The sequence below is a fragment of the Chelon labrosus genome, assembly GCF_963514085.1.
Source record: "Chelon labrosus genome assembly, chromosome: 7".
Lineage (NCBI taxonomy): Eukaryota > Metazoa > Chordata > Actinopteri > Mugiliformes > Mugilidae > Chelon > Chelon labrosus.
Window position 1 is genome coordinate 10365502 of NC_140343.1, and position 13925 is coordinate 10379426.

General features: G+C 40.5%; 2 protein-coding genes across 2 annotated transcripts; one reads left to right on the forward strand and one right to left on the reverse strand.

Moving 5' to 3' along the window:
• Positions 1 to 180: 180 nt before the first annotated feature.
• On the reverse strand, positions 181 to 6824 carry kng1 (kininogen 1; the record flags this gene model as incomplete). The annotated part of the gene is made up of 8 exons (XM_084547614.1): positions 181 to 538; positions 1813 to 1911; positions 1999 to 2109; positions 2217 to 2386; positions 4570 to 4645; positions 4799 to 4915; positions 5293 to 5439; positions 6759 to 6824. 8 exons carry the CDS (start codon positions 6822 to 6824, stop codon positions 212 to 214), a joined length of 1113 nt encoding a protein of 370 aa, XP_084403740.1. The 3' UTR covers positions 181 to 211.
• A 1875-nt stretch (positions 6825 to 8699) lies between these two features.
• Positions 8700 to 13817, forward strand: lamp3 (lysosomal associated membrane protein 3). The gene is made up of 7 exons (XM_084548047.1): positions 8700 to 9041; positions 10405 to 10521; positions 11486 to 11568; positions 11904 to 12026; positions 12628 to 12700; positions 12787 to 12957; positions 13330 to 13817. Exons 1-7 carry the CDS (start codon positions 8981 to 8983, stop codon positions 13467 to 13469), a joined length of 768 nt encoding a protein of 255 aa, XP_084404173.1. The 5' UTR covers positions 8700 to 8980; the 3' UTR covers positions 13470 to 13817.
• The last annotated feature ends 108 nt before the right edge of the window (positions 13818 to 13925 follow it).

Consider the following 13925-nt stretch of genomic DNA (forward strand, 5'->3'; position numbering starts at 1 on the left):
TGAATGGTCATTTGGTGAAAGTAACTTAACAGATTTAAATGAAAATCTATCACTTTAAATCACATACATCAATGAAGGTGATCCTTCCCAAAAGAAATCCCTGCAGTATAATCAAAAACAAAAATGAACCTTCTCAGAAAGTGTGAAAGGTGAGATTTTTTTTTTTTTTTTTTTTTTTTTACACATTAATGTGGTTCTCTTGAGGATAAATTTACGCCAGCAGGTCTACATCACTGAAACCTCCCGTAGGTTGAGGGGCTGCCTCTCCGGCGCTTGTGGGGACTGGAGGCGGCCCCTGGACGGGGCGGAAAGGTTTCCAGGGCTTGGATGGGCAGTGGAAGGGGTGGTCCTTCCCAGCTTCTGCATCTGCATCGGGCAAGGCGGACGACTTGGAGGCTGTGGTGTCCTCCTCGGATGACTCGGTCTTGGGACTTGACTGTGGGGGTGCAGCTGTAGCTGAGTCGGGGGAGGAACTGGGACGTTGAATGAGCATGTTCCTGAGTGGAGACCAGCCAGGGGGGCGACGCCTGGTGAATACCTGAAGAGAACAAAGAGCCATTTATAATTTCTCAAATGGACACTGCTGTCTTTTGAAAATGAAATTTTCTGAATAAGTTTAAGTACAACATAGATTTTAATATCGCCTACAAAAAAGGGAAACGTTTTCAGTCACTGTCCTGCAGGTGACATCAGGACATCTAATTAAACCAGAGGTCAAACTCATTTTAGTTCAGGGGCCACATACAGCCCAATTTGATCTAAATCTCAGTCAACAGGAATAGGTGCCAATAGTATCGGAAAAATTGCATTTATGTTTTCTAAGCAATATTCGCACTTTGCAAATTCATCCTATGGGGCAATTTTGACCAGTGGGATATATGTTTTACACCCCGTATTATCTGATGCAGCTTCCTTTCCTTGGGTTTTGCTGACATCATGTTCTGGTTGCAAGCATGGACAAGTACAGAATGTAAAATAACCATAATCATAAGTATTTATTTCTTTACTAGCAAGCTTTTTGAGGAAAGCCATAGTTAGATGTAAAAATAGCAGCGAATATTGGACTTGTAGCCTTGATGACTTCATTCTTGGGTTTTCTAAAGAGTTGTTTTTTTGAAGCTCGACGTGTTGGATCCGGCTGTAGCCATCTTGGCAGCGGCCGACTCTACCTATCTCCAAGTTAAACAACCCAAATATCGGCTGGAGTTTGAGAGGATCTGAGACGACGCACTGCTTATTATGCGTAACTTTAGCTTTTTATATAATTTGAATTATTGTGTTGTATAAAATCCAACCTCATGTACAGTTGTTATAATTAGAGAACGTAGCTAAAGAGATCTGTACATGGTTATTAACATGTTTATTTCTGCTGTAAAGACATTTAAACACAGAGTTTTACAGGGAGGGACTCAGTTTAGAAGCCAGTCATTGAAGGATCTACAGTTTTTGGCACTTGTGTCTTAATTTTTTTGCCTGGAACGTGGCTGCAGGGAATAGTTTGCTAACCTGAGACCGTGAAATAATGTCAGATGTGCAGTTTTCTCAGCTTGCTGATTAGTTGTCACCTTTAACCACAACCCTGCCACCAAACAGGGACTGTCCAACCATAGCTAAGGAATAATAATCAAGCCCGGAAACATCTTTTATTTCTCAACAGCTGCTTGCTTTAGCGAGATGTCCACGTCAAAGCTGAGACAAGGCGACATCAAACCTTTCCATGACATGTTAGGGTAACATTTCTGCCCAGCTCTTTAGCAAATTTCTATAAAATGCTCTTTATGAGGTTGCCGGGTTGTGAAAAGCGTGTCTCACCGAGGGAAGAAGTGCTCCTGGTGCACACTGAATCTGTGCAAGTGGGGCCTCAAGTCTCCATGGCGCTACATCCACTGTGGAGTTACAGTTCGCAAACTCCTGCAACACGTTAAACACACAATCAAATAAGTTGAATAAGCCTGGAAATGATCATGTTGTGCGATTAAAATGGGATTTCTTGCTTACAACATTCTCGTCATCGGGGACACACAGCTCGTTGAGGTCTTTGTGTTCGGCCTTGCTGCATTTGGTCTTCCTCATATCAAATCTCAGCTTGAACCTGAAACCGGCAACCACCTACAGGAAGACATGCACACAGTGTATAGATAAATCTAAATATATAAATACATCTTCGTTATATTATCCTCCTCCTTTCCTCTGCTATCGGTTTGCCCAGCCCGTACCTGTCTGGTGGCGTGGGCGACGTCGTTAAGGTTGAACAGGTGGGCAGAGTTGGACATGGCGTTGTACTTGGAGATGGAGGCTGACAGAGGAACCTTGAGGTCCTCTGAGTTCTCGTCGATCTCCTCAGGGCAGCCCAGACAGGGAGCTTTCTCTGGAAAGATGTGGTCGTCTGGAGAGGAGAAAAATCGTGATGAGCTGAAGTAAGAGGGCAAAAATCGAGATGGCAGACAGCACCTGTAAATAAATATACCTAAAATTGTTTAAAATGTCTATTGGCGTCCACTAAGTTTGACTTTCTCATATCTAAATTATTTAAAGAGCCACAATTTCCTTCAACAGATGAGCTGAAAGTGCAAGACGGTACACCAAATAGTCACAATTCTACAACAGGCCTGAGTCAAATTGCAACTATTCGCATGCATGAAAATATGTTTTTTGGTTGTTTTTGCAGCCTGATAGTCAAACACATCTGAAGGCAAAAACAAAATACGGTGAGGCATAACATTATGACCACCTTCCTAATATTGTATAGGTCTCCCTTGTGCCTCCAAAACAGTTGTGACTCATCAGAGAATGGACATGGGCCTTCTGAGGGTGTCCTGTGGTGTCAGGCAACAGGATGTTGTTAGTGGGGGGCCTTTGAGTCCTATGGGTTGAGGGGAGGGGCCTCTGTGGATCATCCCACAGATATTTGATCAGTTTGGGATCTAGTGAATTTGGAGGCCAGGTCAACACCTTGTGCTGTTTTTCATGTTTGTTGAGTTGGATGCAGCCTGTATCGGCCTGTGTCAGGCTGCATGCTGCTGGGGATGGCTGCTGCCATCAAGGAGTGTCATTGTTATAGGGTGGGGGTGCCTGGTCTGGTCTAGGTGAGTGCTACATGTCTAAGTAACATCCACATGAATGCCAGGTCCAAACATTTCCCAGCAGAACACTGAATTGTCACAAGATCGTCAATGTTATTTACTTCTCCTGTCAGTGGTTTTAATGTTTTGGCCAATCAGTGTACAATGAATATGAAAATTCAGTGCTGAATGGATAAAACTGTTTCTTTCTTCCTGAGTTTCCAGCTTCTCTACGGCAACTAAAAAAAAAAACAGTCCAACGATCTTTTGTTCTGGTTTTGATCCAGACAACTATTTAGTCCAGTCTATAGGACATTCAATGACAGCTCTTCTTTGTACAATTACACAATTTTTTTACATGTATAAAAACTAAAGCAACACCAGCTCTATCACTGAAATAAAATGCTGCCAAGATATTCCAACACCTCCGTGTTTTAAAACCAGCCCCAGTTTTATTTCCTTAAGGCCATAAAACCCAACTTTATTCTCTAAAGTGATTTCCCAAGCCGATCTTTAAGAACCCGAAAGAAATTTTGGACGCAGGATAGAGAAACACAGAATCTATTTACTGTACGCCTACGTTGGGCAAACAGATTAAAGTCTACACTGCCTTTTAAGGAGCGATAAGTTAATATTGTGTTTTTCCCTTTTGCTGATAACGACAGATAATGTTGATGTATTGCACAACTGGCGGCCCTCTGTTTCCCCTGCGCCCACCAGTGCATATATTCCTCACTGACTCACTGTTTTCTCAATGAGAAATAGGCTGTCATCTGATAAACATGAGAGTCATGGGGGAAGAAAAACCCTCAAAACATAAAAAACATGCATTAGTTTCTGTTCGTTACACAAGAGGAGCCTTTATGGGTCGATTCGCACACAGATCCCAACATGACAGGCCGCTGGTTTCAGTTTTAAATGAGGTCCCAAGTGGAAATATCTGAAAATAATGAGCATTATTCTCAGAGATGTGTCCAAAATTATTTGGTTATATGTATATTTATACATTTTGGCCCATAGGCTATTTTACCTTTTTTTTTTTGCCACAAGTTAGATAAGAACATTGACACGACTCTGACATCTCTACAGCAAATATAAAACCAGTTAGCTTAGCTTAGCATAAAGCCTGGGAACAGAGGGAAGCAGCTACATGGTTCTCCCAAAACTGAACATCAAAAATTTAACATGTGTTTAAATCCAGAAGCTGGAGTTCAGCTGCAATCGTTGCACTATTATCTCAAAGCTTTAAAGCTGCTGAACCAGGCTAGCTGTTTCCCTCTGTTTCCAGTCTTTATGCTAAGCTAAGCTAACTGTCATTAAAAAAACACATGACAGCATTTAATTCTCTGCAAGAAACTTTTTTCTGATCAGTTAAAATGTTTCACTGCCATCTCTGTAGGCTGCACATGTGTGTTTAAAAACTATAATCTGACGCCAGAGGATTAAATTCTAATGAGATCATCGTGTTTATTCATTCATTCGTTCATTCATTTATTCATTCACTCACCCAGCACGCAGTCCACCTGTGTGGTGTCGGCTTCTGTCTCTGTCATGGTGACAGTGGCATTGCATGAAAACGGCTTCTGGAGGGGAAAAGCGGGGGAAGATGATGGTCCAGATGTTCAGTTGCAGAAACATGGAGTGTATTCATGTTTTTAAAAGACTTTATTTCCTCTTTTCTTTTTTTTTTTTCTTCTTTTTTTTTTACGTAAATAAATGGGGAACAGTTTTGTTACCGTGCGGCCATGTGGCAAATAGTCGCAGTCCGTCCAGGCTTTGCTGCTCCCTGCAGGGCAGTCACTCCTCCTGCTGGAGAACTGCAGCGAGTACACCGAGTCTGAGCCGTTCTCCGACTGGAGACACACAAACGCAATCATTATGTACCAGAGGTCAAAGGGTCATGGCATGTTTTCCTAGGATTTCTTGGTAATCGTCCCACAGCTTTGGTTCCTCCTGTTTCGTCACAGTCTAAAAAAAATACTTAAATCAGTTTGTAATCTTTAACACAGCGCTGACTTAACACAGTTTAGTTGATTTGCAAAGAGACATTAAACTTATAGAATAAGCAGGAAGTGAACAGTTGTATTTGGAGCAGTTATAACAGCCACAAATGTGAAGTCCGTGCACCAATAATGCAACAAGCAAACATATAAAGTCCAAACCAAATGATGAGGAATTAGTTGTTATTGCTGCTGTGACACATATCAGGGTGGGTGAATTTCCCTTGTACCTTGCTGGCCGTCAGGACCTGATAGAGGGCCAGCTTGTGACCGGTGCTCAACCTCTCGTTGAACTTTTCCAAGGCGCTGTCGACGGCCTTCTCTACAGACGGGTCGTCGCAGAAGATCAAGACCCCCGGCTGGACCTGCACGGGATCCTGCACAAGAAGAAGAAGAAGAGAGAAGAGTTCGTAGCAGCTGAGACAATTATTTAAAAATTCACATTTATTTTTGGTGAAATATTGATCGCATCAAAGGAAACCTATTCTTTGGTTAGATAAAGCATTTGGAACATAAAGCAGAGGTCGTTTACTCAAGTGCTGCACTAATGTGCAATTTATACTGTCCTTGATTACTTTTGTTATTTTAACTAGTTTATATTTTACTGTATTAAGTTTTAGCACCAAATTGGACCCTTTTTTTTTTTATTGTGCTTTCCTATAGATTAATCTTCGTAGATGTATGTGAGGCTGTTTAACATAACTGCTTCCTAAAATTTGTCTTTCTGTTGATGGATTAGTTATATATTAATATTAATTCTTATAAAGAATTGGTTTGAACTGATTATTTTGCTTAAAAAAAGACTTAAAGACTTTTAATTAACAAGTTAATCATAAACCACTGATTTTCCTCAAAATGAACTGCACCTCATGCAGATCTGTAGTGTTTCATGTAGGTAGCAGACATGGTTATCAGTCAGAGTTGCTTCATTTCAAAAGGTCACAACCCACAAAAGTTTGGAAATAAAGAACGTCACAGATTAAGAGGATTACTTTTAGACATTTCTTTGACACACTGGTTTTATGTCTCTTCCTATTTGGTGTTAAGACCTTAAGTGTTTAACTCCGTTTTACACAAACCATATAATCAGCTAATTGAATATGAAATAAATTGACCATTGTGCTTTCCATGATGACAACAATTTTTCAGAAATGTTATGTAAACCTTCATTTTAGGGACTAATTCTGCATCATTAATCACTTTCTTTCATTGCTAATGGGTTCTTTGTAATATAATGTTGTGTTTGCATCTTTATTTAAAGGAAAACTCTCCTTGTGTGTGCCTGGCTTTGGAGTCTTTTAGATCTGAAAAGGCTAATATGGCCAGAAAAGCAAAATCCCTATTATTTCGCCCTGAGTATTGTCTGCAGGCTTTGTATTCAGGGCCCCAACAACTTGACTGTTTCCACAAACACAAATCCAGTCTAATCTGGAAAACTGGAGGCTGAGCAATATCCAGAAAGTCTTTATTAATAAAGCCAACCAGAAACTATAAAGCTGACTGACCATACATCATCCTCAGAGGTCGTCTCTCACATTAATCTCTGATGCTGATTTTTTTAGCTCATCAAATCTCTGAATCTCACAGATTTTAATAATATATCCTCATTTTATTTAAATAAACAATCAGAATACATCATTATCGCGATCAGCAGATGAGTAGTTCATCCCTAGAGGTCCTGATAATTCCCCCTTACCTGCCCGAACACTGAGCTGTGAAGGCACAGCAGGCCCAGCACACACAGCCCCACACTGCTCCTCATCGTCTGATCCTGGTGGACGTTCTGCTCTGATCTGCTGCGAGACACGAAATAGAAATCAGACCACTTGATGAACAAATGTCGTGGCAGAAACGCAAGCGTGACAGCAATATTTGTGCTCACACTGTTCTAAAGGCCTGCTGTCGATCCTGCTGCTGGGCTCAGAGAGGAACAACTGGACTCCTGTCCACACAGAGGGATGGACGACTGAGCGAAGTTCTCCAGAAACTGTAGGCGGGAATCCCGAGAAAGACACACAGAGGGACACATACGCGGGGGACAGGAGGGCACAGAGGACACGTACATTAATGCTCACAACGCTCAGTCGGTAAAAGGAGAGTAAATGTTTGCTCTTTTGTTTGCTCTCCTACCTGCTGAGTCAATACAACAGTCAGTATCGGACAGAGAGCACGAAAGGAGATGGACTAATTATTTCTGCTTAGAGACACTGACAAGCACACGTCTCACACATTAAATCACGTACAGTACCGACTGTGTGATAGCAGAAATGGCCCCAGTGTATGAGTTTAGGGGCCACTTTGTGTCTCATCAGTGTTTTATGTGTGAGTGTGCGTGTGTGTGTGCGAATGCATGTGTGTTTTAACTAGTACTTTGTCCCTGTCGACCTTTAGCCCAAGCTGATCCGATTTCCTCACCGCTCGTCAGTGAAGCGAGGTGAAACGTGCTCAGATGTTGCTCTGCATGTGGTTGTATTGGTGCGGTTCCCAGACTTCATCAGGTCTCTCTGAGCACAACATGACAACATGGCAACATTACTGCATGCATCCCTGGCTCGTCATTCGCTCGGTCGCCCTTAAAGAACCATTTTAGCTCCATTGAGACGATCGTAGACACAAAGTTTGTCTCTGTTGTTGCATCTTTTTGTGAGAGTGTTAAGAAAAATGTGATGAAGTACAAAGCAGATTTATTAATACTGCATAATCCTGCCCCCTTGTGGTTACATGTGAGTATAACATGCAACACAGCTCATAAGGGCACTCAGAGAAAAATCATCTTTGTTTAAATGGATCATTTTACTTCTGCAGTACTTAAACAAGTAAAACTAGTTACTTTTTGTTACAGGTTAAGTTTAATATTTAGGCAGTTAGGAGTTAGATGTGAAGATTGGTGCAACTTTCATGTCTGTGCAGTAACTACCAGGCCATAGCTAGCAGCTGGCTACGCTTAGCATTCATAGAAACAAGGGAAACAGCTGGTTTGTCTCTTATAATCTACTTGCTGAAGGTCACAGAAATCAGTAATGGTATTAATATTTGTATATTAATACCTGAAAACTCATTTTTTTCTCTTTCTTTTTGTTTTTTACTTTTTGAGTTACAAAGACGTGAAAGTGCGAGCAATTATCTATTAACTCAGAAAGAGTACTCGACAAAATGTTATTTTCAAAATAGACAACAGACATATATATGCAACCTGCATACGTCACTTGACCTGTGACACATTACAGTCACTTCTGTAGCCTGTACGCCACAACCCCCCACCGTTACCGTGCACTGTGTCTGTGTGCAGTGGCTCAGTACATGGAGTAGGTTATTCATGATCCAGAGGGGAAGCAGTTTGATCCTCTGCATATGAAAACCGAGTTCCTTCCAATGTGCTCTGAGTACCAACAGGTAGAAAAGTGCCATATCAGTACGAGCCATTTACCAGTTTTAAAACATGATTGGTTTTGTCACCTTTACCATCGATTCAGAAGCTCAGACACCTGTTGCTCGAGTAACCCTTACGTGAAAGACACCTCTCAGCTTGTGCAGTGTTTTGGATTTGGTTTTTCATCGTTCATTTTTTTTCTTTCTCTGCTGTATTCTGCTGCAGATTTGGTGAGAAATGCAAAATCGAGCATTCATAATGTGAAACATTATCAATGAAGCCGGAGTAAATCATTGTTGAACTCAGTCAGTGATATGTGTGTCTGATTCAGCAACTTCTCTGTTAAACTGTTTTAAACTTTTTTTTACTCATCAGAGGTGTCGGTGCTGAGCCAAGTGGCAGTTTTTGTCCCGCCTCCCCTGACACTTCCTTTGCACAGTCACTTGAGGTGTTAAAGCATTTCAACAGTTTCACATTTACGAGTAAAACCACAGCTGCAGCTCTTCTTAACAAGTTCAGTGTTCTTCTTTCTCTGTTATTTCCTAACTATGATGCTGAAGGGTCACACGGGTGGATGGTCTCTTTTCTTCATGGCTGCCATTTTGCCAGGTAAGTTTGATAAATATTCAAATTTCATTCAATATAAACCTGCTCGACCTCGGCTTCGTCTTTTCTCTATAATTCAAACATTTCATCAATTAAAGCAATATTTGGGCATGATTAAAGTTCCCACAGTCTTACTATTCAGTGGGAGGTGCAGCTTTGTGACTTTATACATTCTGTACATAACAAATTTATATATATATGATGCTTTTCTGGTTTCCTCTCCCACACGGCAGCTGTTAGTTGTTGGTCTTTAGTCATCATCTCTCCACTGTGTGGTTTTAACATGACGATGAGCAGAAGCTCGTTTCACTGCTTCCACTAACTTACACTCAAATATCTTAGAAGAAGAAATTCTCACACAAAATAGAGGTTTTGCACTCGCAATACATTTATTATTTATTGTGAACTGTTGCGCAATTGCTGTTTTTTATGATATGCTTATGGTCTAATAACTAAATATACCCCAGACATTCACCTTCAGTCCAGACTTGAGGCTGTTGAGGATGTTTTTTGCATCGTTTCCGTTCCTAGCTTTGACCAGATGCACAACTTGCACACCCCCCCCCCCCCAAAACCCACAGAATCACCCCATGTAAACTGGCATTTATTTTTATTTTTTTTAAATAAGACAGCGTTGGAAAACACTATCATCTGAGGCTTGTTCATGCGATGTCACTCAATTGTGTGGCCTTGACCTTTAGAGAGGCTTTACACCAAAACCCACTGTGCAATAACGGTGAGGTCTGGTGAGCCTCTGGCCACCAGTGGGTTGGTAGAGATGCACTAATTGTACAAAGAAGATACAGCTCAGGTTAGTCTGAACAACATCCACTAATTCAGGTGAGTACTGGGTCGCTGACAGACCCTAGTCATTCAAAGAAAAGTCAAGAAAAGTCAACAAGTTCATTTGTTTTAGTTTTATTTTAGATATACAGTACATAATCCGGATTATGGATAATCGTCATAGACATCCCTGATTAAAGCTTTAATTGAATTGCAGTGCAGACATTGACATACAGAGGAGTCTGCTGGTAAAAAATAAATAAATAAATAAATAAAAGTTCTGGCTCATTTGAGGGTTGTTGAACAAAATACATAAATTGCAATGTGGAGTCTGCAGTCTGCGTTAGATTGCCAGTGTAGTGGATCCAGCACACTTTTCGCTCAGGGTTTAACTCATGTGTGATCATTCATGTGATCATATTTGTATTTGCATTGACAGAACAGAACCCTCTGCTACTTGAGTTTATTAAAGCACGCTGCAGTTTACCAACTACATGGTACTCAGTCTAAACGACCTATTTATGTAACAGTAAAAAGAGAACGTAGGTGATATATCAGAGTTACAAGTCTCTTTATCCACCAGGTGCCCACCTCCGGAGAAATGACAGCTCCGTCAAGCCTGCTTCCAACTCCGAGCCGCCCTCTGCGCCTCTGATCTACCGACCAGTCCTGCAGCCGTCTGAGTCCGTGCCCCCAGCAGGTACACACAAACAAAAGAACCAGTTCCTGCAGCAGAAAAAATCTAAAAGGTGTTGAAATGATGGCACACGTAGAGGTGGAACCAGAGGACGATGCAGTGAAATATTTAACACCTAAAGAAAATTTCATCTTAAAAGGATGTGAGATGTGGTCTGAACAATGTACAGAGATTTTAATCAGTGAGTGTGAACTGTGAGAGAGATTACACATAAACCCTAACCCTGACCCTAAATTCAATGTGGTTTGAAATAATCTGATATGAGTGCAGATATAGTTGTTATGAGTTCATATTCACTGCATGCACTGGTTGATTTAGTGAGAGCTGCACTATAGCTGAGATTGTGTGCTTTGCTATAGTGGCTGTCTACAGGATGTTTTGTCTAATACGTATCATAGCCTCCATTGACAAAACACGATACACGATTTAATGGAGTTTAACAGATTAGAGAGGTGCAAAATAATAGGCCAACAATTTAATTCTACAAAGACGTTTACACCGTTAACGACATTACTAGGAGATTAATCTAGATGCGCCGTTAGGGCCCTAAATGTTTGGACACTGACACATTTCTGTTCTTCTAGCCGGTTATTAAAACATACTGCGGTTAAAGTCTGAATATAGACAGAAAATAAAGACTTTCAGCTTTAATTGGATGGTATTCACATCTGGATTGGAGGAAAAATGTGGGAATTGTGATTTTTTTATGATTTCAGTGACAGACGTGGATTGTCCCTTTTTATATTTTTTTGTCTGTTTAACAAATAAAAGGGTCTGGGGTTGTTTCCAAGTGTGGCCAAGTGCACACCAGTTAGTTCACTTGCATTTATTGACAGGAAAGTTGACAGATGAGATTAAAAGCTGTGAGCAAAGAAGACATTTAGTTCATCCGTTTACCACATCTGTGAAGTATTCATTCAAATATACAGTACATATTTCTGTAGTCGTGTGTTTGCTTTCTGCGTAGGAACCTTCATGCTGAAAGACCTCTCTGGGAAACCCTGCATCAAAGCCACCCTGGGAGCGGAGTACATAGTCATCGAGAAGAAGGTCAGAGGCTGCGACTGGCTCAGCACTCTGTGTGTGATTGTGTGCATCCGTCAGCGTTGTTTTTTTGTCAATAGGATGCTGTCTCTCTGTGCATCGGTGTAATTTTCCTGCATTTCAGCATTAAAGTGTGTGTTTGTATCAGCATCTCTGAGCGAGGTGTTACAAGTTGGTCTCAACGTTCAAACTGAAAAAAAAACAAAGAACTTTTTTGAATGAGACGATCGTTGTGTTTTGGTGCAGATTTAGAGCACGAGCTACAGACGAAAGGGAGGAGAGATTATGAGTCGTAACTGTTACTTTTGTATTAATCTTTCTTTCCTGTGTGCGCTGAAAAGACCTGGTATTTCAACTTGGACCCATCCAGAGTCAGAGTCAGCGGTCACTGTGGAGGAGAATTTGCTATTCTCTCTCTCACTCTGCAAGACAACAGTGGCAGTCTGCAGATCAACTTCAAAAAGGTACCAACGTATTCATTTCTCTGTGCATGTTCTCACACAGTCTTCAATGGTTTCCTGCAGAATCTGTGTCTTTTCCCACAGTCTAATCGTGTGCAGGTTAGGAATGATATGTATTATCATATTTCTACTAGTATTACTACTATGGCAACAGAAAAACAATAAATAAATGAGGTATTTCATTATTGCATGGATAAAAATGACGCAAATTACACAAGTACAGATGCAGAATAGGGCAAAAAAAACATTAGTATGTCACCAGACTGATTACAGTTAAAGTTAAAATTGTTCAGTTGTTGGGAAAAAAAGAAAAATTAGGCTTACAAGCTTTTCAGAAAGTGAAAAATGAAAAACACTGTTAACGTTTCAGACTATCACATGATGGGAAATCGAACCATATCAAGAAAAAAGTGGTGTTTCTTTTGCTCGTTTATGGAAACCAAATAAAAATTGAAGTAATAGTTAAAGAATCCATGTTAATTTCATGTTATAAGAACATTTCAAGATTTCAGGTTCACGTCAGGATCAAAATGTTTACAGTCTGCGATGGGATCTCATTCGTTTGGTTCTGAATCCTCTTCAACATCTGTATTTTTCTCACCAGGAAAAGAAAGTTTTCTACGTCACCCAGCTGTATGCGAACTTGTCTCCTCAGCCCGTCTGCCAAGGATGTCCCAGTAAGAGCAGAAACATAGTAGATATTTTTGATCTGGGAAAATATCCTGCAGACACTGAGAACTGTGTTTCATCCTCTGCCACACAGATAAGACTTACATTGGTTTGTTGTCCAAAAAGAAGTTGTTCAAAACAGCCAACGGTCGAAGCTTCAGCTGCAAATCCGAGAGTGTATTTTCGCTGTCATCTCAGCTGAAGATCAAACTGGTTCCTCTGAAGATGCAGGCCTTCAGATTGCCCAGTGGACAGTATGGAAAAGGTGAAAGAGCAGATCGTTTGGGACTGGAACGACTCCCAAGGAATTAAGTTTAAGACTTGAGATCAAGTTACTCCTAAATAAGAATTTGGAGAAATAAACAAACATATGATTCTATAATTTCTGCAAACTTAGCGTTTACATTTGTGTTTTGTCTCCGAGGCTCATTGCAAGTAAAAGCACGTGAATGAATATGAGGTTTATAAGGTTTGTTATGCATAGAAATATACACATTTTACTTTGGACACATACATTGGGTCAGGTTTGATAAAGTAGACAAGTAGACAAAGATAGTGGCACCCCATGTTTTGCATTTGTTTGTATGGCCTTTAAGATGGGCTTGAATTTCGCGCCTCTACTTTTCTCCTGTTTCAGAGTGGGAGTGCTGGGCCGACTATAACAAGAGAGTCATTCCCATCATCATCGGAGCCACGGTGGTGGGTCTCATCCTGATCGCTGTGCTGACCTTCCTGATCATCAGAGATCGCCGCAGACGAGGATATGACAGTGTCTGAGCTTCCTGTGAAACTGGACGAACTTTATACTCGGAGCTACAAAAATATCTCCCACTCCTCTGTCTTGGATTCAAACTTTTAATTCAGAAAGTAGAAACAAAGACCGGCATTTCAATAATTGTTTCAGCAAGTATTGTTGGCCTCTGTAAACAACCTGACAGATAAAAATGATTGGATAACGATGTTTATCCAGGAGTAGCCCTCTAATTTGGATAGACACAGCAGCTGAGATTATTATAATTCGTGACTTGAATCGTGACCAGAACAAAAAGCTTAATAATAATAACAATAATCCACATTACTTAAATTATATAATACTAATGATGAGTTGGTCCTACAAAAGATATTACTGTTACGTGTGTGTAATTTCAAAATTAAAATCTGTTGAATGTCTTTGTTATTTCGTTTCTGATTAAATAAAATTAATGTTTTTATTTTTGTGTGATGTTTTTTAAA